Source organism: Cladophialophora immunda (genome assembly GCF_000835495.1).
Source record: "Cladophialophora immunda strain CBS 83496 unplaced genomic scaffold supercont1.2, whole genome shotgun sequence".
Classification (NCBI taxonomy): Eukaryota; Fungi; Ascomycota; class Eurotiomycetes; order Chaetothyriales; family Herpotrichiellaceae; genus Cladophialophora; species Cladophialophora immunda.
In genome coordinates, this window is record NW_015622542.1 from 3,801,685 (window position 1) to 3,820,770 (window position 19,086).

General features: G+C 53.0%; 7 protein-coding genes across 11 annotated transcripts; 4 read left to right on the forward strand and 3 right to left on the reverse strand.

Annotated features, from left to right (window-relative positions):
- The first annotated feature begins 52 nt into the window (after positions 1-52).
- On the forward strand, positions 53-1,147 carry PV07_03611 (uncharacterized protein). Its single transcript, XM_016390346.1, has 2 exons — positions 53-160; positions 222-1,147. The coding sequence occupies exons 1-2, from the start codon at positions 105-107 to the stop codon at positions 523-525; spliced, it is 360 nt and encodes a 119-aa protein (XP_016252248.1). The 5' UTR covers positions 53-104; the 3' UTR covers positions 526-1,147.
- PV07_03612 (uncharacterized protein) lies at positions 1,078-2,355 on the reverse strand. Its single transcript, XM_016390347.1, has one exon. The coding sequence runs from the start codon at positions 2,024-2,026 to the stop codon at positions 1,457-1,459; it is 570 nt and encodes a 189-aa protein (XP_016252249.1). The 5' UTR covers positions 2,027-2,355; the 3' UTR covers positions 1,078-1,456.
- Positions 2,356-2,709: 354 nt separating this feature from the next.
- On the reverse strand, positions 2,710-4,234 carry PV07_03613 (uncharacterized protein). The gene is made up of 2 exons (XM_016390348.1): positions 4,161-4,234; positions 2,710-4,053 (listed from the first exon to the last, which is right to left on the reverse strand). Exons 1-2 carry the CDS (start codon positions 4,170-4,172, stop codon positions 3,094-3,096), a joined length of 972 nt encoding a protein of 323 aa, XP_016252250.1. The 5' UTR covers positions 4,173-4,234; the 3' UTR covers positions 2,710-3,093.
- A 303-nt stretch (positions 4,235-4,537) lies between these two features.
- On the reverse strand, positions 4,538-5,586 carry PV07_03614 (the record flags this gene model as incomplete). Of its 2 annotated transcripts, XM_016390349.1 has the most annotated exons (2): positions 4,538-5,358; positions 5,421-5,586. In XM_016390349.1, coding segments are annotated over 2 exons (779 nt in total), but the record flags the coding sequence as incomplete, so codon positions are not given. The 2 variants fall into 2 exon arrangements, with proteins under 2 accessions (XP_016252251.1, XP_016252252.1); XM_016390350.1 differs by having other exon boundaries at positions 4,538-5,586.
- Positions 5,587-5,621: 35 nt separating this feature from the next.
- On the forward strand, positions 5,622-7,250 carry PV07_03615. Of its 2 annotated transcripts, XM_016390351.1 has the most exons (3): positions 5,622-6,047; positions 6,102-6,680; positions 6,739-7,250. In XM_016390351.1, the coding sequence occupies exons 1-3, from the start codon at positions 5,877-5,879 to the stop codon at positions 7,078-7,080; spliced, it is 1,092 nt and encodes a 363-aa protein (XP_016252253.1). In that variant the 5' UTR covers positions 5,622-5,876; the 3' UTR covers positions 7,081-7,250. The 2 variants fall into 2 exon arrangements, with proteins under 2 accessions (XP_016252253.1, XP_016252254.1); XM_016390352.1 differs by having other exon boundaries at positions 6,102-7,250.
- Positions 7,251-7,928: 678 nt separating this feature from the next.
- Positions 7,929-11,202, forward strand: PV07_03616. 3 transcript variants are annotated; one of them, XM_016390353.1, is made up of 3 exons: positions 7,929-8,942; positions 9,166-9,202; positions 9,287-11,202. In XM_016390353.1, exons 1-3 carry the CDS (start codon positions 8,700-8,702, stop codon positions 10,819-10,821), a joined length of 1,815 nt encoding a protein of 604 aa, XP_016252255.1. In that variant the 5' UTR covers positions 7,929-8,699; the 3' UTR covers positions 10,822-11,202. The 3 variants fall into 3 exon arrangements, with proteins under 3 accessions (XP_016252255.1, XP_016252256.1, XP_016252257.1); XM_016390354.1 differs by having other exon boundaries at positions 7,929-9,202; XM_016390355.1 differs by having other exon boundaries at positions 9,166-11,202.
- Positions 11,203-11,544: 342 nt separating this feature from the next.
- PV07_03617 (uncharacterized protein) lies at positions 11,545-18,922 on the forward strand. Its single transcript, XM_016390356.1, has one exon. The coding sequence runs from the start codon at positions 11,729-11,731 to the stop codon at positions 18,428-18,430; it is 6,702 nt and encodes a 2,233-aa protein (XP_016252258.1). The 5' UTR covers positions 11,545-11,728; the 3' UTR covers positions 18,431-18,922.
- The last annotated feature ends 164 nt before the right edge of the window (positions 18,923-19,086 follow it).

Genomic DNA, 19,086 nt, shown 5'->3' on the forward strand with positions numbered 1-19,086 from the left:
TTGTAGCTCCGCAGTTTATCCGAGGATTCCAACATCAACTTCCTCGCATCTTGCGAAGGGCCAATGCACTTTTGGCAAACCTGCATCGTCCAGACCAATTCATTATGGCGGTAATCTCGCGCCTCCTAGTCCTCGTAGGACTGTTATCCCTGTTCCATGCGTATGTATACCCCAGACCTCGCTTTATCGGGGGTTTCTGAGTACTGACGGCAATGGTGCAGAGCCTACTCCGCTCACGAATTCTCGACTCTCTCCACAAAACTGCATAAGAACGCCGCTCTCCCTCTGGATATCAAGCTCGAGACCCTGGTCTCAGTATTTCTTGCATGCTTTGGTCTTGTACTGGGCTCCGAGCCGTTGAAACCCGTCAGCTGGAGCGCATGGGCCGGGCAGATTGAGCGCGAGGGTGGAGGAGCGAATCCTTTCCGAGGCTTGGAAGAGAGATTGGGATTCATGGATATCAGGGCTCAGAGGAGAGCGTTTACGGCGTGGGCGAAACAACAGGGCGCCGGGGTCAAAAGCTGAGATGATCATGATTAAAATTCACCGTCAATGACAACATCCTGCTTTGGCTAGAGGAAACCTAGGCGTACCACTGATGGGTTACTCGATGAAGCGGGGGCTTGGACCTACTACTTCACGATTCTGAACCTTCCCGCTGTCAAGGGTACGGCGTTGACGGCCGCTTCAACCAAGGCTGTTGGCTGCAGCAACATGAGCTCTGCACCGGTTCGACTAAAACATTGAATGCAGTCCAAATGCAGTTGCCGGATGCTTGGAATGTGTGGCGAACCCTTCCGATGCGGTTTAGGGACAGCGTCCACTGGTCTAAAAGTCGCTCTCAACGAAATGTACCCTCAGCCAGTTTAGGTGGCCAGCGGCCGGATATAACGCCAAGGGGGAAAAGGTTGTCAGCCACTGGATTTGATCTACGATGTACTTGAAGAGAACGCTGGAGTGGTGATTAACTTGGTCAAGTATTAGACATCTGTACGGACGCAATCAAGCAAGGGGATACGAAACCTAGAGCCGGCGGAGAACACAATCGCCAACCACATTTGGGAAGGGGAAACGTAGAGCAGACTCTAGTCCTGATTACTTTTGATTCGTTCAATTTGAGAGCCTCTAGTGGCCGCAATTTGTTCTATTTAGCGATTCGCCGGAGAACACTGCTCATACGGCTGTGTTGCGTGTCCGAGCACTTTCCTATCGTGATACATTGATACACTCCGTTTCCAAGTCGCCGGAAGTCCTGTTTTCCGTCATATCCTCATTAATGCCATACCATTCCGGTACCAAAACCGACGCCAGGGTTAACCTTTCAATCTTCACCTTTTGCACTCATTATGCGTCAAACCATTCGTGGGAGAAACGCTTCGTCGTAAATAGGAGAGTAGTTCCTTTTTTGGTCGAAAGAAACAATGGGGAACTTAGGAGGTCCAAATGATTAGGTAGCTCATAGCAGGGAGAACCCAAAAGCAGCCACAAGCAAGCCGATACCAGCACCTGCGACTTTGTTCGAAACTGCGGCGCCGGTGACTTGGGCGAATGTGGCCACGGCAGTCCCCGACGAGGTGGTGAAAATGCCATTGGATGAGGAGCTCTCGACAACCGTGCTGGTCGCAAGGGTCGTGGGGCCGGACGAGATGCTTCCGGTCGAGGTGGTGCTGGAGCTATTGCCGTACCAATACCCCGAGTAGCTGGGCAGGGTGGGCGAGACGGGCTGGCTGGTGACGACGGCGGGCTGTGTGGGCTGAGAGGTCACAACTGATGGCATGCCAGTGATGACCCCCAGGGAATTGGTCATCGAAGTGTAGATGGTGAAGGGGTTGTCGTAGGATGATGTGGACCATGAGGAAACCTCGGCGGTGGTGCTGGGTGACCAACTTGTCGAGGCGACTGGACCTTGGGGCTGGCCATCTGATATCTCCGACACGGCCGCCATCGTGGTGTCTGCGCGTGCTACTTTGAGGAGGATAGCGACGGCGAGGGAGAGTGCGGAAACGGTGGTCTGCGAGGCGAACATTCTCACTGATGTCGTGGATGTAAATTCGGGCTTGTCTAACGCTCTCAGCTGGGAAGTAGTGCGGTTGGAGATACGCCCGAGTTCTTTTCTCAGGGAACTGGGTATATGGGATTCAGTGAGATGAAATTTCTTCTTGACGGAGTGGACGATATGTTGTTGGCTCCTGGATAGTCGGAGACTCAGACGGGCTCGAAGTTGATTGAATGTGTAGTAGTGAAGGAGGTTAGAGCAGACGGTTGCGGTAGAATGTTCTCAAGTACCATATATACGTTCCCCCTTCGCCGCAACCGCCATATACACCAGCCAACCCCCTTATGGCCTTCCCGTTTGTTCTGTAGCAGGAGGCTAGAATTGGGAAAAAAATGTTGGCGGGGCACCAGACTATTCTTTGTTTGCCGAATAAAAGATGCCAATGACGTGCAGGAAGACGCGACTCTAGTGGGTCCCTTCTAGCCTAGAAGGGTAAGATGGGTGGCTGGGTGCGGTTTAATTGGAGGTTGGAGGCGTTAGTGCCGTTAGTGCCGTTGAGTAGGCGACGGCTGGGGTCTGTGTGCCGAGTTTCAGGTATCCGTCCCTGGCCACGCTATCCCTGGGGCCGCATGGGAGGCACCGAAATACTGTTCAGGGGTTGGAAGTCTGAAGAAAGGGTTACGGAACTACCGAGTAGAATACTTCTCATGGGAGCACGGCCGCCAGTGGAAAAAATCGAAGGTCGTTGGCTCTCAGATGTTCCTCTCTTAATTGTCTGACAACACCTCGCCATCATTTTGGCACTGACCGGTGGCTATGTAGGTGCTCTTCGGCGGTCTGTGGCGGGCAGGTTAAAACGCTGTTATTCCACCGAACATACCGAATACAGTGCCAGTGCGAACTATGGACATGTTCTGTCCCTGACTGGAAATTCCCGCGCCACGTAAGTCGGTGGCAACGTGGTTCCCAGCCCCAAAAGTGACATACCAACGACACGACACGCCCCTCCCTTTACCTGTATTCAAGAAATCCGCTTGAACGCTCGGACCAACACAAAGAAGATCTAGAACACCCCGGACATCGTTTCTGTCCCCGCCTCAAAGTCTCCGGATACCTATTCGCGGCAGCTTCTTCTTTCCTGCATTTGTGTTGGAGACCTTTCGTGTTGCGGTCAATTTCGACGCCAGCAACTCGCATCGCGAATTCAGCCTATTTTGTGTGATTTCGCCTTGCTCTTCAACTTCGTTTTTGTGCGCCGGGCGGTTATCTGAGAAATTTGAAGGTCCTGCCTTGGTCTGGTCAGGCGCAGACGTTCCCACCGTTTTGGGGGACTTCCGTTTTGGCTCTTCGGTCTCCTCAGACCAATTTTGCGTATCATTTTCATCAAGCAGTGTTATTTCCGAGAGCGCCCGTTTCTCTTTCGTGCCTGTTATTGTACCCTTGGCCGCTGCGATCGACTGGCTAGGTTCATTCTCTTTCGTGTCGTCTTCCACAGGGTTTTCTCGGGAAGATGATCGTTTCTCTGTTGATCCATGCTCAGGCTCTTCCCCTCTACGCTTCGCTTCCTGAACAGCATTTGACATTTGCTTCGGAATGGGCGCATGGATTCTCGTCATCAACTGCGCCTGTGCAGAAAAAGTGTCGTAGTTTTCTTGGATCAGAGCGCCTGCAGCAGCATTCAATGCAGAGTCAGGGTTGGGCTGAATCAACAAAAATGATATGGTGATGAGAATGTCTTTCAGCGTTAGCTTGGGATCCCAGTCTCTTTTTAACGTCTCTAGACACACTGCTCCTGTCGTGGGATCAACGTTTGGGTGGTATATCCGCGTCTGGAAGGTCGCTTTTGGGGGGCTTTTAGGGTAGTCATGGGGCATTTTCAGATGCAGACGCCATAATCCTTCGGCGTAGGGTGTGCCTTCGGCGCCGGTAATGCAGATGACAAGTTGGGTGAGATCGTCCTGAAGCGATGAATCAGGGTCGGCGTCTGGGAACAGGTAGTTTGGAGGCAATCCAGACCGCAGTGCTGCATGGTCTTTAGCAAGACGACGGAGAGAAGCCTTCGATCTTGTTAGACGTGCGACTCATGAACTGCTCGGAGGAAGTGGTGCTAGGATAGCACTTTGCAAGTGGTCTCAAAAGAGGCGACGGGTATGATTGTACCTACCATATTATTCATGTACTTGAGAGGCGTCTATCAATACACCGAAGTCTCTCTTTCTGAATATTGCTATGTTTACATTTGTTGTCCGCAGTCACTGTTCTCGAAAACGCGGGTCGCGTTTCACTGTTCTTCTCCGCAACAATATTTATCCGGTGGATTATTGACGTCATAGAAGATTGTAGCACCAAGTACCTGTGAGAACCAGCATTCTGGTATACATACCTAGGTAAGTTGCGAAGCATGCACAGCACGAAGAATTCGTGAAACCCGTGGTCTTTGTGTATATGAATGGGAAGTAGCACAACCTGGACTTTTGCGACGTGCACACTGGTTTTCGCAACGGCGCAGACTATGAGGCTAGCAACGGACAGTTTGACAGTATCAACGCTTTGCTACGCGTTTGGCGGAGGTATACATCTCCTAATTCTTATCCTCCTACCAGACGAAAAGGAAAGACTTGATTTACTCAGGCCTTTCTGGCAAACTCACTTATGTGGGTAGAGACAGCAGGAACGCCGCCTCTATATGAAGCCGGGCGGCTAAGTTAATGACGTGAGGCATCACCTCACACCGGCGTGCAGTATCCCTTTATGCTTCCTCATCTTCATCAAGCTGCCCGTCACTAACCTCTCCTCTGAGTTTGGGACTCAACGGCCCCTCTCGTGTCCAAATGTTCAAGCCAACCTTCTCCCCAGTAGTCACAACGCTCCCCGAGTGTATGACCCTCTGGTCACCCCTGCCACCAACCAGATTCACCCAAAACACCGCATTGCCGGGGATGGGAAGAAATGTAACACCTTCATCAAATGGCGTGTCACAATCGATATATTCACACCAACGTTCGTCCTTTGGAGCGTCTAGAAGTGGAAATGTCGTGCCGCCACCCGATATGTCTGCACTTGCTTTCACATATGCAAAGAACGAAGTCAGACGGTTTCCGCCGTGCAACCGGGTCGTCTGGGCTGGCGACGTGAACCAGTCCGTGTGAAGATCATAAGTTTCGTTGGCATGATATCGCACTAATTGCAGTGGTTCAAGGTGTGAGTGAGGTATGTCATACCCTTGAAAGAGCAGAGCGCGTTCTTCAATGCATCGTGTTACAGCGTCGCGGGAGGCAGTAGCAGACTTAGAGCGTCGAGTGCTGCGAAGAGTTTGGGTACCGTCTTGGTCGGCTGTTTGGGAGTCGATGAAGGCTGAGGCGCTGCAATCGAAAGGTAAGCTTGGGAATAGGAAGTCTGAAAACATGTGAAGTACTTCACCTACCTTGTTTGTAGGAGGTGCTCACGCTCAGAAGGGGTAAGGAAGTCGGCAATGTAGATCACGAGCGGTTCGCGAGACAAGAGGTGGACGGTGTAGGGAGGGTGTGCGCAGTCGGGGATGAGGCTCGCCTGGCTGTCCAATGCGCCAACATGGGCGGCCATTGACATCACGCTGGCGATAAGATAACAGCTTCCAAATATCTTCATCTTGAAAGCTCGTAACATCGGCGCAAACAAGTTCCTCCCCTCACAAGTGGTCGACAAATTCCTGATTCTGCTCCTTGCGATGAATCCGCAAATGTCGTGCATACAAACGGCTCTCCTGAAGATGGCGCAACTGCACTATCTTCCTTTACAATTGCTGGCCCCTTGAGGCGTCTGATTCCCCTCAACTGTTTCACCATTGCAGCTAACAGGCCTGTCTCAACAGACATCATGAAGGCCAGCAAAAAGACTCCCCATGCCGCTTCGATGTCCTCAACTCTCTCCTGCTGTGAAAATGCACTTCTTTGCTCGTATCCTCCTAGCTGGTCTGGCTGCTGCGGTGCAAGCACAATGGCAGCATGTGTCTGACGCCGAGTTTCATTCCCTTGTCGACTCGAACGATCTCTTGCTTGCAGCGTTCGTTGCGGTATCTTTCTCCCTACTTCACGCTTCCAAATCCATTTCCTAACGTGGACTTCAGCCATGGACAGGTCCTTGCAAGTCCCTCGCTTCAGAGTGGGCGGCCACGAAGTCTCAACTCACCTACCCAGCTGTGAGCATAGACTGTACCGCGAATCAAACCCTTTGCTCTGCGCACAATGTGCACTCTTATCCTGCCATACGCCTCTTTCGTGGACCTCATGAGTGGGTCCGATATAGGGGCCCGCGCAAAGCATCTGCCATCGTACCCTTCGTTCGACGTGCCTCGCTGCCAGTGGTGTCGGAGGTGAATATCAAAAATATCACGGCTTTGACTGGGATAGATCGTGTGACGTTTGTGGCATATCTGAAGGAGGATGATCATTCGATGAGATCAAGATTCACAAAGGTAGCAGAGACATTCCGAGACCAGTTCGTCTTCGGGATTTCGAACGACAAGAGATTGGCAGAGAAGGAGAACATAGCGTTCCCGTCTATCATTGCTTACAGAACGGATGTTGGCGATCAGGAGGTCCTGCAGGGCACCGTGACCAGATCTGTCATCGGGAAGTTCATCCTTGAGGCAGGGAAGCCACTCATCGATGAGCTGACTCGACGCAACGAAATCGATTATATGAGTGTAACCTTGACCACCCCTCTTCTGACGCGCGATTGATACTGATATTTGACTTCCACAGTCCCATAAACTTCTCGCCTATATATTCGTCGCCGACGACGCCGACCGCACCCTTTTCCGTCGAAAGCTTCACCCCGTCGCAAAGCAGTACAAGGACTACGTGAACTTCGTCACCATTGACGGCGATGAATACGGCCACATGGCCGCAAGCCTTGGACTGCATAGGGGCCACTACCCGAGCTTTACAGTGTACAGCGCCTGGAAGGACCAAGTGTTTCCTTATCCAGCGGTGAAACGAATTGAGGCGGATAACATAGAAGCATTTCTCTTGGAAATTCTACATGGGGAAAGAGCGCCATGGAGTCCCAGCGGGACGGTACAAGGACAGCACGATGAGCTGTGAGCTTTGACTGTGTCAAATTGCCCTGCACCTCTCGAAGCATTGGGAGGCCCTGAGCCAGACCTGCGTCACAGCGCGCGAGCCTGAGCCACCATCAAACTAGCTAGTTGACAAGAGAAACATGAACCTCGGCACCCCTAACTCATGTTCGTTGCATATACCTTGTCAAGCTGCCGTGGATGGTCTGGACTGTTTTTCTGCCCAGCCTCGCGCATATGATGGAATGTATATACGAGCATGTTGGGAAGCTTGGGTGGTGGGCTGAGATGGTGCCATCAGCCACTCACCGCGAAGGCCCCTGCTCGATCTCATACCCGTTCGGCAACCATAGTCAAATGTCCACAGATAAACGGGGACGAGCCCGCTACAAGGATCTCAAACATTGCCGTCCACGCACGATGGGAGATCTTGACAAGCTGGTCTTCGCGAGATATGTGCCCTGGACCCTCCTCTTGGACCAATCGCAACGGCCGGGTTCCTGAAGCCTCGCCACCAGGGTCGATTTGCTTGCACGTTCTTTTGCAACGCCATGGGACGTGTGGGCGTATTCGGCAATAAAGCGGTAGTCGGTCGAGGCTGACTCCGAGCAGACACTTCACATGTGTGCTCCCGTCATATGGACTCGTATCGGGCAATTTGTGGTGGTGAGACTGGGTGGAATTGGCGAGGCAGAGCTGTGGTTGCACAGCCGCTCCGCACGGCCGACGCAGTCTATTGTTACGAGCCAGCCAATCAGCAGGGCCGAGCAGATGCAGGCCTAAGTCGGCCTCTCCGCAGCTTGGACCGCAGCCAGTTTTTGACTCTCACACACAGTTTCTCTCCCTCCGTCCCCCCGCCAGAAAAGGTCCTTTTGTCTTTTCTGTTCCCAACCTCAACCGCACAGGCACAGCTCCAGCACTGCATACCAGCTCCTGCGAAACTCATTCGCACCCGCTTTAACGCCCATTCCAACCATTCTGGCCTCGGCCCATTACTCTTATTTTATTTTCTCCCAGTGGCCTTCGGGCCCATCCTCCGGGCTCCCCATCAGTGCCCCCCCTACCTGGTACCTAGTGATCACCCACAATTCAACTGACAAGTGTCGGCGACACCGCCTAAACCATTGCCATTCCAGGCTTGTCGGGCTTGCTGGTCAGTACCTGTGCGACTGCCCATCGTGCGTCTGCCGGCTCCTATTGCGTGGTTGAATTCCGCCCCCCGAGGCTCTTTGCTACAGCTGAGGCTTCAAGCGCTCTGCAGCAGCCTGGCACGGCTATCTCGTCGACAAAGGACCTTCAAAAGTTCGGTATTGACGTTGACGGCATATCCAGACCCCCTTCATTGGTATATACGTACAATAATTTCCGCAAGCTTGCCTTCGTCGTAACAGTTCCTGCTTCATCATCCCTCAACCCCTCCAGTACCTGCATATCACGCTCACTCAGACCCCCCTCCCCGACACCACTGCAGAGCCGACCGCTACTGTACCAATTTCGGCCGCCGCAGATCTGGTTTGCGAGCTTGCACTTTCTCCGCCGCCCGCTGTTGGCCACCTGACTGCAGAGTCCGCGACTGGTACCCCTCGTACTTTTGACGCAACTACTCCTTGCTCGCCACACCTGATCCAACTTCCGCAGCCCGCCATGTGGCCAGAACCTCAAGCTCGCCCCTTCGCCATCCATCTCCCCTCGCACTCGCTTGTCCCACAGTACGTGTCTGTGCCTGACCCAGAGCCTGATGCCGACCTAGTGCTCGCCCTCACTGGCTCCATGCCTGGCAGCGTGGGTGAACGACAGGGTTCATCCAATGGCTCCTCCTATGTCTTGGCGTCCCGACGGAAAAGGGCTAGCAAACCAAAAGTACGAACGGGATGCAAAACATGCAAGGTGAGTTGATTCCCTCCCACAACCTTGTCCCCACCCAGACCGAGCGCGCTCTCTCTCGACATTCCCCCCAAATGCACGGGTCAATGCTCGTTTGGCTCCCAGCCACATCGGTGGGTAGCTGAGCGATCAGACAAAGCGCTGTCGTCGACCCGTGTCTGACTAAACTCGCCTCCTGCCACGCTCTCCTACTGGTCTCATCGCATGTAATTGACATTAGGAACAGATCCGCCGCATAAAATGCGACGAGACAAAGCCCAGCTGTGAGTTTTGCTGCTTCCCCATCGCCTGGCCCGTGGCCATCCCCTCTCACTACTGTCCGGATTAGTGCTCACTTGACCTTCTAGGTAAGCGATGTACCTCCACCGGACGTAAATGCGATGGGTACGAGTTCCCCAAGGAGAGCTCCAGCGGCTCAGCATCAACCGCCTTGTCGCCACCGCAGCAGAGCCCGGTACCATTCCAACATCTATTTCAACCCAACTCAATCTCAAAACCCTTTCAAGGCAACACTCAAGAACGTCGTATCTTCCACCGATTCCAGTACTGCACCGTGCCCGCGTTCACTGGTGGTTCCGAAACCGGTTTCTGGACCAAACTCGTACTCAAAGTGGGTCACGAGGAACCGGTAGTCCGGAACGCAATCATTGCCTTGGGGACGTTGCATGAGGACTACCAGGACCGCTGTGGCAAATACAGCCCCCAATTGATTGACGACCAGAGCTACCGATACGCCCTGAAGTTATACGGGGGTGCGTTGCGCGACCTGAACCAGAGACTGAACACCCCCTCGAGCACCAACGCCAAGCTCGCCATCATTTCAAGTATATTATTTGCCTGCTTCGAAGTCCTTCGACGCAATAACATGGCCGCGGTCATCCACTATCAGCAAGGAATGAGAGAACTGACCAGACAAATGAATCTCCCTCAGGGTGATGACATCTCACTTGCACCTTATTCACCCGAACAACAATCCGGCTCACGGCCAACATTCCGCGAGATTCCTGAAGATGAGTTGGACGACCTGCTACGGGTCTTTGCCCGCTACGATATTCAAGCATGCACCTTTTCCAAAGACCGAGCGGAACCTTTGTTAACCCACATTGGTCACGTGCCTCGGATACTGCCGACCAATCTCACGTTGAGTCAGGTTCGCAACCATCTCGACAATCTCCTTGTTTCGGTCTACCAACTGGTCAAGTCTGATGCTCGCATGTACCGATATTGGAAGCGAGAGGTTGTCCCAGTAGAGTGGCAGACCCGGCGGCAAGAGGCTCTCGACATCTTCGATGACTGGATGGCCGCTCTGGAGAACTTCTTCTCGACACAAGGTCCCAAGCTAAGTCGTGCCGACATCAAAAGCCTGCTGGGTCTCCGCCTGCAGATCAAGACCGCAGTCATGATGCTCAAAGTGTGCATAGACTGTGGACCCGAAACCACGTTTGACGCTTTCAGGGACGACTTTGAGGACATGGTCTCCAAAGTTGAGCAGGTCACCACAGCTCTTAGCTTGGCTGAAGCAATGCCCTTGGAGGATGAGCTTACACCTTTCACCATGGAGCTGGGCATTATACACCCTCTGTTCTTCACAGCCTGCAAGTGTCGAGACTGGGGTATTCGACGCCGGGCAATCGCTCAACTCAAGAGAGCCGGCAAAGAGGGTGTCTGGGAAGGACCCATTATGGCCGTTCTGGTCCAGAGAATCATGGCCTTGGAGGAAGAAGGCTTGTCTCACGGGGAACTGGTGCCTGAGGCAAATCGATTCCACGATATCAAGAAGAACGTTGATTATGACAGTCGGCAAATCCTTTTCGAAGCCACCAGAGCTTTGGATGCGGCCTGGGAGAATTTTTCGGTTCACAGGGAGGCGGTTCCGTTCTGAAGCGTTCCATTTACGACCAGCAAGGCGTCTCGGGAGACCAAGGTCCTACCAATCAGGAAGGGATGAGAGCAATTTCCTGGATCGGGACAATACATTTTTATCACGACGTAATGACCAATGACAACGACCTGCATGCGGCGCCGTTTCTCGTGGCACGACAAGGAAAACCATTGCAATTGGTGTCTGTGAATTTTGCATTTTGGCTGGGAAGCGGAATATGTGCTGAGAAAATGTACTGTGAGGAGGATAATGTCTGTGTGTAGGAAGAATGTCGGTGTTGATGGGTAGGTGTTCTTGGTACCTCCTCGATAGTTATCTAACACGTGAGGGAAATACCTACATTAAGAAATATCACTTTCCAGGGGAAACCAAAATTATGACCACCCTCTCTCCCTAATGGTGTGTATCGGAGAATTTACTTGTAGCGGTGCGTCCGCCCTCGGGAGGCTTGCGTCCAGCCTGCGACCCTGATCCCTGGCGCTTGGAGCGATTCCGGTTTTGACAGCGGACGGCGCCGCTACTTGGCGGGGACCAAGCCAATTAGGCGCTGCCAACAGAGGTATTAGAGGCACTTGGACGGTGCTAGGCGGTAGATCAAGGGCCTTTAGGCACCGAGAGCATGTCCACCATCCCCACCTTAGCGTGTCGCGTCACCGTCACTAATGAGCAACCGTTTCTCGATTCCCCGGCTGATTTCCCAATCTCGATTCTCATCATGCTCTCTGATTTTGACAACTTCAACGCCCAACCGAACTTGATCATTTTCACCGTCTGTCGTGTTTTCCATGGCGTTGTGCGTGTCTCCCAGTCCCAACTCCCCCGACATTGTGCTTCTCAAGATCCTGGGACTTGATTCCTCCTCCTCCGCCCTGCGACCACAAGCCTCAACCTGCCACGACCTCCGTTCATGAACCTCGACGAGCTCAACCACTTCGAGAGTACCCCTTCTGGCAGCCATCGCGTCGGCCTCTACCATTCCCGTGACTCTCAGGTCTCGTTACATCCACTGAAAGCACATAGTCTTTCGTCCACTCCTTCAGAAAACGATTGGATCTCTCCTTTTACCCTTCCCCCGTTACCGACGCTGCGCCGCGACCGCGATCCGCTGGACTACCGTCAATCCCCAGATTATCTTCGACAACGAGACGGAAGTGGTGCCTATTACGCCGCTGCCTGGGGTTCCCCGTATGCTACCCCAAGCCCTCGACGAACCCCTCAGCCTTTCGATTCCGTCGGTCAGCGCCTGAATATTGAAGCTGCACCCCCTTTTGGAAGTGCAATTGGTCGACCAACCATCACCTCTACCCCCGGAGACGACGTTGACGGAACCGAATCGCACAGTCGACGCCGCCTGTACAAGAGCACTGGTCTAGGTTCGAGAAAGCAGTCACGAAATCCACGTTCCGAAAGACCCAATTGGCTGAGTGACTCTGAAGAGAGCGGGTCCGATATAGGTGTGGAAGAGGAGGAGAACACCCCAACCCGCGTTGCATACCTCGACAGCTGGGGAGCATCGCCTGTCGAGAACGTGAGCCGCTTGCCCGTACGACACAGAAGCAGCGAAAGCCTTGCTACCGTTACCCCGTATACCTTCCATGATTCCGGGAGGCTGTCAATAGCGCCAGAACGCCACCGCATGCGGCTTCCGTCTTCTGCGCAGCACAACATGGCTGAGCACGATTCGGAGAATGCGCCAGCTGCGGAAAAGCCGCTCCCAGTTCTGCCTCGTCAAACATCCCAGGTGGAGGACGATGTGAAGGCTCCAGAGAGCCCAACTTCAGCGGTCCGGCCACGGCCCACCTCAATGCAATCATACCAACGCCCCAAGAAAAAGGTCATCTGGAAAGGCAAAGCTTGTATCATAGCCCTGCCGCTCACGGATCGAGAAGCCGCCGGGCTACCTCCTCTGCTGACGCCACGACAAGTCAAAGAACGAATCGAGGGTTGGATCGCGGCCGGGTACTCGGTGGATGGGTTTGGGCTAACCGATACGAGTGCTGGGTCTTCAGGAGAGCGCAGTGGCCAGAGCCGTCCTGTGTACCCTGACGCAACAGAAATCCACGCAGAGCGCAAGTTGCGGGAGTTTCAAGTCCACATACCTGATCAGGCAGAATGGGAGTCGTGGGTCAACTACCTCAAGGAGGAGAAACTTCGTGCGTTAGGAGTCAGTCCGAGTAACTCTGAAGCCGCGCCATCGACACGGTCCCCCTTCTCTCCTGCATTGAGCCGCATTTCATCCGGCCATCCAGCAGTTGCGACGTCGCCTCCAGTTGCCGCCTCATCTTCATCAGCAAGCAACTCGCTGAGAGCTACAAGCAATCCCTTCTCCCCCTCAATAATGTCGTCTGCTGGGATCAGTCCTCAGCCTGGATCTCTTGGGGGTTCGCAATTCAATGGACCGCTAAAGAATATGCACGGATACAAACCTTCAATCGCCCAGTCGACCTTTCATGGACGAATCCCATCCCCCTTGGAACCCACTCTATCTCATGCAAATTCTTTCGGCAATGGCGCGCGACCAAACATTCAACCACTCTCCTCCCGGCAAAACAGTTTCTCTCCAAATCACCCATTACTTCTCCCTAATATGGGAGAAGTATTGTCCCAACCACAGGCCATGCATATGCGCAGAGCGACGGCCAACTTTGCTGGAGATCAGGGGCGCCCCAATCAAATGCAACAAAGAGGATATTTCCCCGTTCCGCAAAATGCCAATCAACATACACCAAGCCCTACTCTGCCACAGCGAATTGAGGGTTTGGTGCACACGCCTCAATATAGCGATTCCTCTCGAACTCCCATTGAGATTGCACACCCTACTCCGAAGAGTCACCGTCATAACCTCAGTATTGCATTGCAAAGGGAGATTGACGAAGCTGAAGCGGCTCTGCACGAGAAAGGAGACGGCATGAACGAAGACCTAGACCATAACGACTTGTCCTCAAGAAAAGATTCTGCCTTGGACGAGTCTGTGAATGAAGAGCCTCCGATACTGAGACGGCCTGAGACGATAACGACAGCGGATGAGAAATCAGAGATTGAGACAAATCCAAGTATAGCTGCTACGCCTATGCTGATGGACGACAAGAATCCGTTCGTGAACTGGCAAGCATTGAGCGATGCGGCGAAGGCTGAACCCAAAGCTGCTCCTGAGGCTGTTCCCACAACTTCCAAATTTAATGTGGAGGCTAAAGAATTTGATCCACGAGGTGGCTTCTCGAGCTCCAACTTCTCCTTTGCTGGACCGAGTTTCATACCTTTCGGGCTGCCTCCGCCGAAGCCAGCACCACCTGCCGAAAGAACTGCGGGCAAGAACAGATTTTCCTTATCGCATCTCAATGCCGACGCGCCTGCTTTCACCCCACGCACAGCGCAATCAGCACTTAAGGACGCTCCTTTCACGTTCAGCACTCCGACATTCAATGTGGATGCTCCGGTTTTTAATCCTTCTCAGTCTTCTAGCACCAACTTCAAAGACAGCGTGGCCTCCGCCGGTCAAGGACCATCTGACAATACGAACAGCATATTCGGCAACGTTGTCGTAGACCTCGGCTCAAAGGCCATAAGAAGAGCAAGCAAGGGCATTTCGACAGCTGGTTCAAAGTCAAAGGATGTTCAAGAGGAGGATACAGACAACGTATTGGACGATGCAGGTCGACCGATGGCCCCCGTAGACCGACAAAAGAGAGCACGAAGGACTGGCAGTGACGGAGACCGAAGCCCCGTTTTTGCAGAATCGGCACCGTTTCATCACAGAAGGATTCTCTCGGAGATTGTGGATGATGTCGATGCGAATGGACCCAAGTCGGAAACTCCGAAGAAACATTTTGACGGTTGGGCCTATATATCTGCAGACGAAAATCAGCTGATCGACGCCGCGGACATGACCAACACCAAAGAAGGGACCAGTGACGCAGGCGGGCCAGACTCGACGTTTACTTTCACGAATCAGAGCGATGCTGCTATGTTCAGCGAAGCTCGACCGCCTCTCGAAGCTGATCAGATTTTGAACTCGGAGCCTTTTGCTGAAGCAGAATCTCCAGAAAGCCTCAAGAAGGAAGAAGAAACTCCAGTGAGACCAACGAGTCTGCCGGGTGAACCCTCTCGAAAGCCCAGGTCCTCGCTTTCAGCACTAGCTAAGCCTTTCGAGTTCAATCCAAGAGTCACTAGGTCATTGGCATCCTCCTCATTTGCGAAGCCACAGAAAACTCAAGGGTTAGAAGACTCCAAATATGCAGACACATCAAGTCCGCCGTCTGAGCTTAAGGCTAGTCTTTCTTCACCACTCACAGATATACCGCACTACGTGGAGAAGGATCATGAATCAGTCGACGAAATGGAGGACACGGTCGAAGTCTTCGAAGAGAAGAGTACCGAAGACGAGGTCGTCGAGGTAATTGAAGAGAAATCCGCAGGCGACGAATCCGAACCGCCGCAACGGCGAAAGTACATCCTGGAACGAGCCAAAGACTTCGATGCAGAACCCGACGTAGAAGCCGATCGGTTTGCCAAGACAGGATCCTCACTGCCGCACGAAGACCAACCTGTTCCATCCTTTGAGGAAATCGATGCTGTTATGAAACACCTCGAAGTCCATCCAGAACTCGGCGTAGAGCGCAATGATACACCCGTCCAGTCTACGCCGCTCATTGATATGCGCCTGGGAGGTCACTTCCGAAGCGACGCTCCAAGCCCGAGCCCAGCCAGACACCAAGACACCAAGGCCGTTCAGAGCGACACCTCATACCCACCATCATATGGATTGGGCATTGGGGTGCATAACCTGAATTCAGGCAGAGACGATGTCAGCGATTGGGGTGACACGTTACCTGCGGCAGAGGCGGCTAAACTCCAGCTTCGTTCCCAATTCTTTGATGGGCACGTCAACGACCTAGTAGATGGGTTACTTGAGAACCGGCTTGGACCTCTTGAGCGCACTTTAAGAACCATTCAACATTCGCTGGCATTGATGGCAACTCAGCAGAATTCGAAGGCCAATAGCCGAGGCCTATCAGCCGACCAAAAGGACTCGGACGCTGATGATGAGGACGAGTACGACGCATTTGAAGGCTTCTCATCTTACAGAACTCGATCGCCGAATGCCAAAAGAGGGGAGCGGAAACAGGACCTGATCCGCACCGCTGTCGCCGAAGCATTGGCTGCACACCAACCACTTCCGCCGCCGCAGCCCTCGATCGATTTGACAGAGTTCAGTACCGTTCTACAAGAGATGAGAGAACTCGCTCAGCAAAACGCCTCTCAGAACACTCAAAACGAGCTGAAGACAATCATGGAAGACGTCATTTCCCATCACCCGAGACTACGAGGCTCAAGAGTCCAGCAGGAACATGAAGCCGCCGACATCAGATACAAACCCCAGATTGACGGTCTCGAGACGATGTTGAAGATCTCTCAGGAGCACGCAGCCGAGGAAGCCCGCCTCAGACGGACGGCGGAAGAGGAAATCAATGAGCTCAAATTACGACTACGCATTGCCGAAGAGGAAGCCGCGCAGTATCGAGAATCTTCTGAAGAGGCTCAGCACACGTTGGAGGCTTTTGTCGAGGAGAAGGACTCGTATAAAAACCTTGAGCATGAACTTGAAGGCCTGACTCTAAAAAATTCAGCCCTGGAACATACGCTGGAAGAATATCGGGTCTCAAGCGATCAGTGGCGAGAAGACATCCGCACGGAACGCGCCTCCAACAAGGAGCTTAAGCGCACCTTGCACGAACTTCATCAACAATTGGTGGATCAGACACAGTCTCGACAAAACCTTCGAACCAAAGTTGAGCGACTGCAGTCCCAAATCGCACAAGTTGTGCAAGACCTGCATTCTGAACAGGAAGATTGGCGGAATAAGGAACACAGCCTACAAAGCAAACTCGCCCTCCTACAAGATGCACTTGATCAAGAGCGACGACATCGGGAGAAGGCAGAACTTGAATTGGACACCCTGGATAAAGAACACAAGGCTAATCTCCACTTGAAGACGGCTCTGGACCAGGCTCAGTTGGATGTCTCACAACTGAACGAGTTGGTGGCCTCGCTTCGGGAGGAGAACAGGGTCCTGGATACCAAAGCATTCAACCTAGACCGAGAGTTGGACCATGTCAAGAACAGCAAGGATGCCGAGCTTGCAACTTCCACGGCCAAACTACAGGCTGAACTGGAAAGTGCCTTGACCAAACTGCAAAGTATCCAGGCTGATTCGGGCGCACAAATCACACGATTACAAGCCCGTCTAGACCATGCTGAGTTGGATCTGGAAGAACAAAAGGCAAAACATGACGCACTCCTTGCCGAGACCACTGAAGCACACAAGGAGGCTCTTCGGGAAGCTGATGAGAAGAAAGAAAACGCTCTGGAGGACCAGCACCAAGCTCACGAGAAGAAACTTAACGAACTGCGCGACCGTCATACAAGGGAACTGCATAATTCGTTTGATACCCGAACGAGACTGGAGCACCAATTCAAGGAGAGGCTCGTGTTGAGCGAGGACAAGGTGAAGCACCTTGAAAGTAAAGTCGCGGATCTGGAGGAGAGATTGGACATCACGAAATCCGCCGCAAGAGCCGCCGTGGAAGCTGCAACCGCCAGAGGGGCAAATCTGCCCACTCCAGCTCCGTCCGTCGTGGCATCGCCACCGCAGCGTGCGGCAACTGCTTCTATGTCGTTTGCCAAGGGGTCGGATGTTCCAGAAAGAATTTCGCCACAAGCTCTTCGGGAGTCCATCATGGTGTTACAAGATCAACTGCAGAACCGCGAGCAGAAGATAGAACAGCTGGAGGCGGAGCTTGCCGCTGTGGACAAGGACGCCCCCAACAAGATCAAAGAGTGCGACACCGAAATCAGTTGGCTTCGTGAACTATTGAGTGTGAGGATCGACGACCTTGAGGATATCATTAACGCCGTTTCAAAAGCCGATTTCGACCGAGATTCAGTCAGAGACGCTGCAATTAGGCTCAAGGCAAATCTGCAGATGGAACAGCAACTGAAAGAGCGGGGCGCAGCAGGCGGATTAGCCAGTTCCTTCCCGTCAATTTCGAGCCTGTCCAGCTATGCTCAGTCACCCCGTGCACTTCCAATGGCGGCAGCAGCGGCCTGGGGCAACTGGCGCAGAGCCCGAGAGACCTCGATTGGCGCCATATCCGAACTGGCCACCAACCTAGGGAGCCAGACACCCTCAAAATCTGCCATCGGTAGTCCTGCAAGTTTCTTGTCCGGAATCATTACACCGCCAGGGACGACTCAGAAGACGCCAAGCTCAAGCGAGACGCCAGTCCCCCCACCACCGAGCATGAGAAACCCAGCTGCAGGCCCGGTGCTAGCTCGTAAGGCAAGCGGACCCGAAGCCCGACCATTGAGGGCCTACAGTTCACAACCTCGGACGCTGTCGAGCAAACAGGCAGATAAGCGCCCTGAAAGTTTTCAGCTTCAGCCCAACTCTTCGCCAACCTCACAGCTAAAAATCGACCTACCACAGACTCCGGTTCAGGCCAAGGATGAGGCAAACCGGGATCTCACGGACGATGTGGATGACGATGCCTCGCCGCTGGAAGGGAAGAATACCCAGCATCTTGGAGAGACAGAGCCGCTCGCTGAGTGAAAATTCCGTTCACAGGCGCATGGTCCGGGGGATACGATGCACACCCCAAACCCCCTTCTTGTCGATCATTTGGTTTCTCTGTCATTTATTGATTCTATGCATCTTGCATAGACATATGTGTGTGCACAGCTTTCACGTGTGGTGACAATATGTGGAGCAATTACGGGTTGAAGAACACAGATTGTTTGAAACGAGGACGAAATGCGGAGCGTTGGTACGAGACTATGGAAATTTCTCCTACACGTTCATCTCACTCACTCATTTTCTCCCTCTCTCCGCAGTGATTGGATTTTGTACAAGAGGAAGAACGATATACCCCTGCTCCGTTTTAGCGTCATTTTGCTATGATACCTTTCTTTTGTTTATTACTCGGGACGGTCGCTTGTGGATAGAGTGTGGTCAGTATATATATATAGCATAGCGCTGAGGTCATTTCCGTACATAATAGGTCAATATTGAGATATGGCCGACAGTCGCCAGTTGACGCACTAAGGGGATTTTCCCAGTAGTCATTGCCTGTTGCAGGAGAAGGGGGAGCACCTCATAGTGGACAAGGTGCGTTCTCGATTCTAGGTGGATGCAGCCTTGTTCACCGCGCAGCCTCGTCGACGCAGCCTTGTGTGGGGGAGGCATTTCCAACATCAGAGTCTCGCAAC

Coding starts and splice junctions, on each gene's coding strand:
- PV07_03611 (XM_016390346.1), top strand. CDS start 105: ATGGCGGTAATCTCGCGCCTCCTAGTCCTCGTAGGACTGTTATCCCTG. Junction 161..221: donor CTGTTATCCCTGTTCCATGC/GTATGTATACCC, acceptor GCAATGGTGCAG/AGCCTACTCCGCTCACGAAT.
- PV07_03612 (XM_016390347.1), bottom strand. CDS start 2,026: ATGTTCGCCTCGCAGACCACCGTTTCCGCACTCTCCCTCGCCGTCGCT.
- PV07_03615 (XM_016390351.1), top strand. CDS start 5,877: ATGCCGCTTCGATGTCCTCAACTCTCTCCTGCTGTGAAAATGCACTTC. Junction 6,048..6,101: donor TGCTTGCAGCGTTCGTTGCG/GTATCTTTCTCC, acceptor CGTGGACTTCAG/CCATGGACAGGTCCTTGCAA. Junction 6,681..6,738: donor ACGAAATCGATTATATGAGT/GTAACCTTGACC, acceptor TGACTTCCACAG/TCCCATAAACTTCTCGCCTA.
- PV07_03616 (XM_016390353.1), top strand. CDS start 8,700: ATGTGGCCAGAACCTCAAGCTCGCCCCTTCGCCATCCATCTCCCCTCG. Junction 8,943..9,165: donor CGGGATGCAAAACATGCAAG/GTGAGTTGATTC, acceptor CATTAGGAACAG/ATCCGCCGCATAAAATGCGA. Junction 9,203..9,286: donor CGACGAGACAAAGCCCAGCT/GTGAGTTTTGCT, acceptor TTGACCTTCTAG/GTAAGCGATGTACCTCCACC.
- PV07_03617 (XM_016390356.1), top strand. CDS start 11,729: ATGAACCTCGACGAGCTCAACCACTTCGAGAGTACCCCTTCTGGCAGC.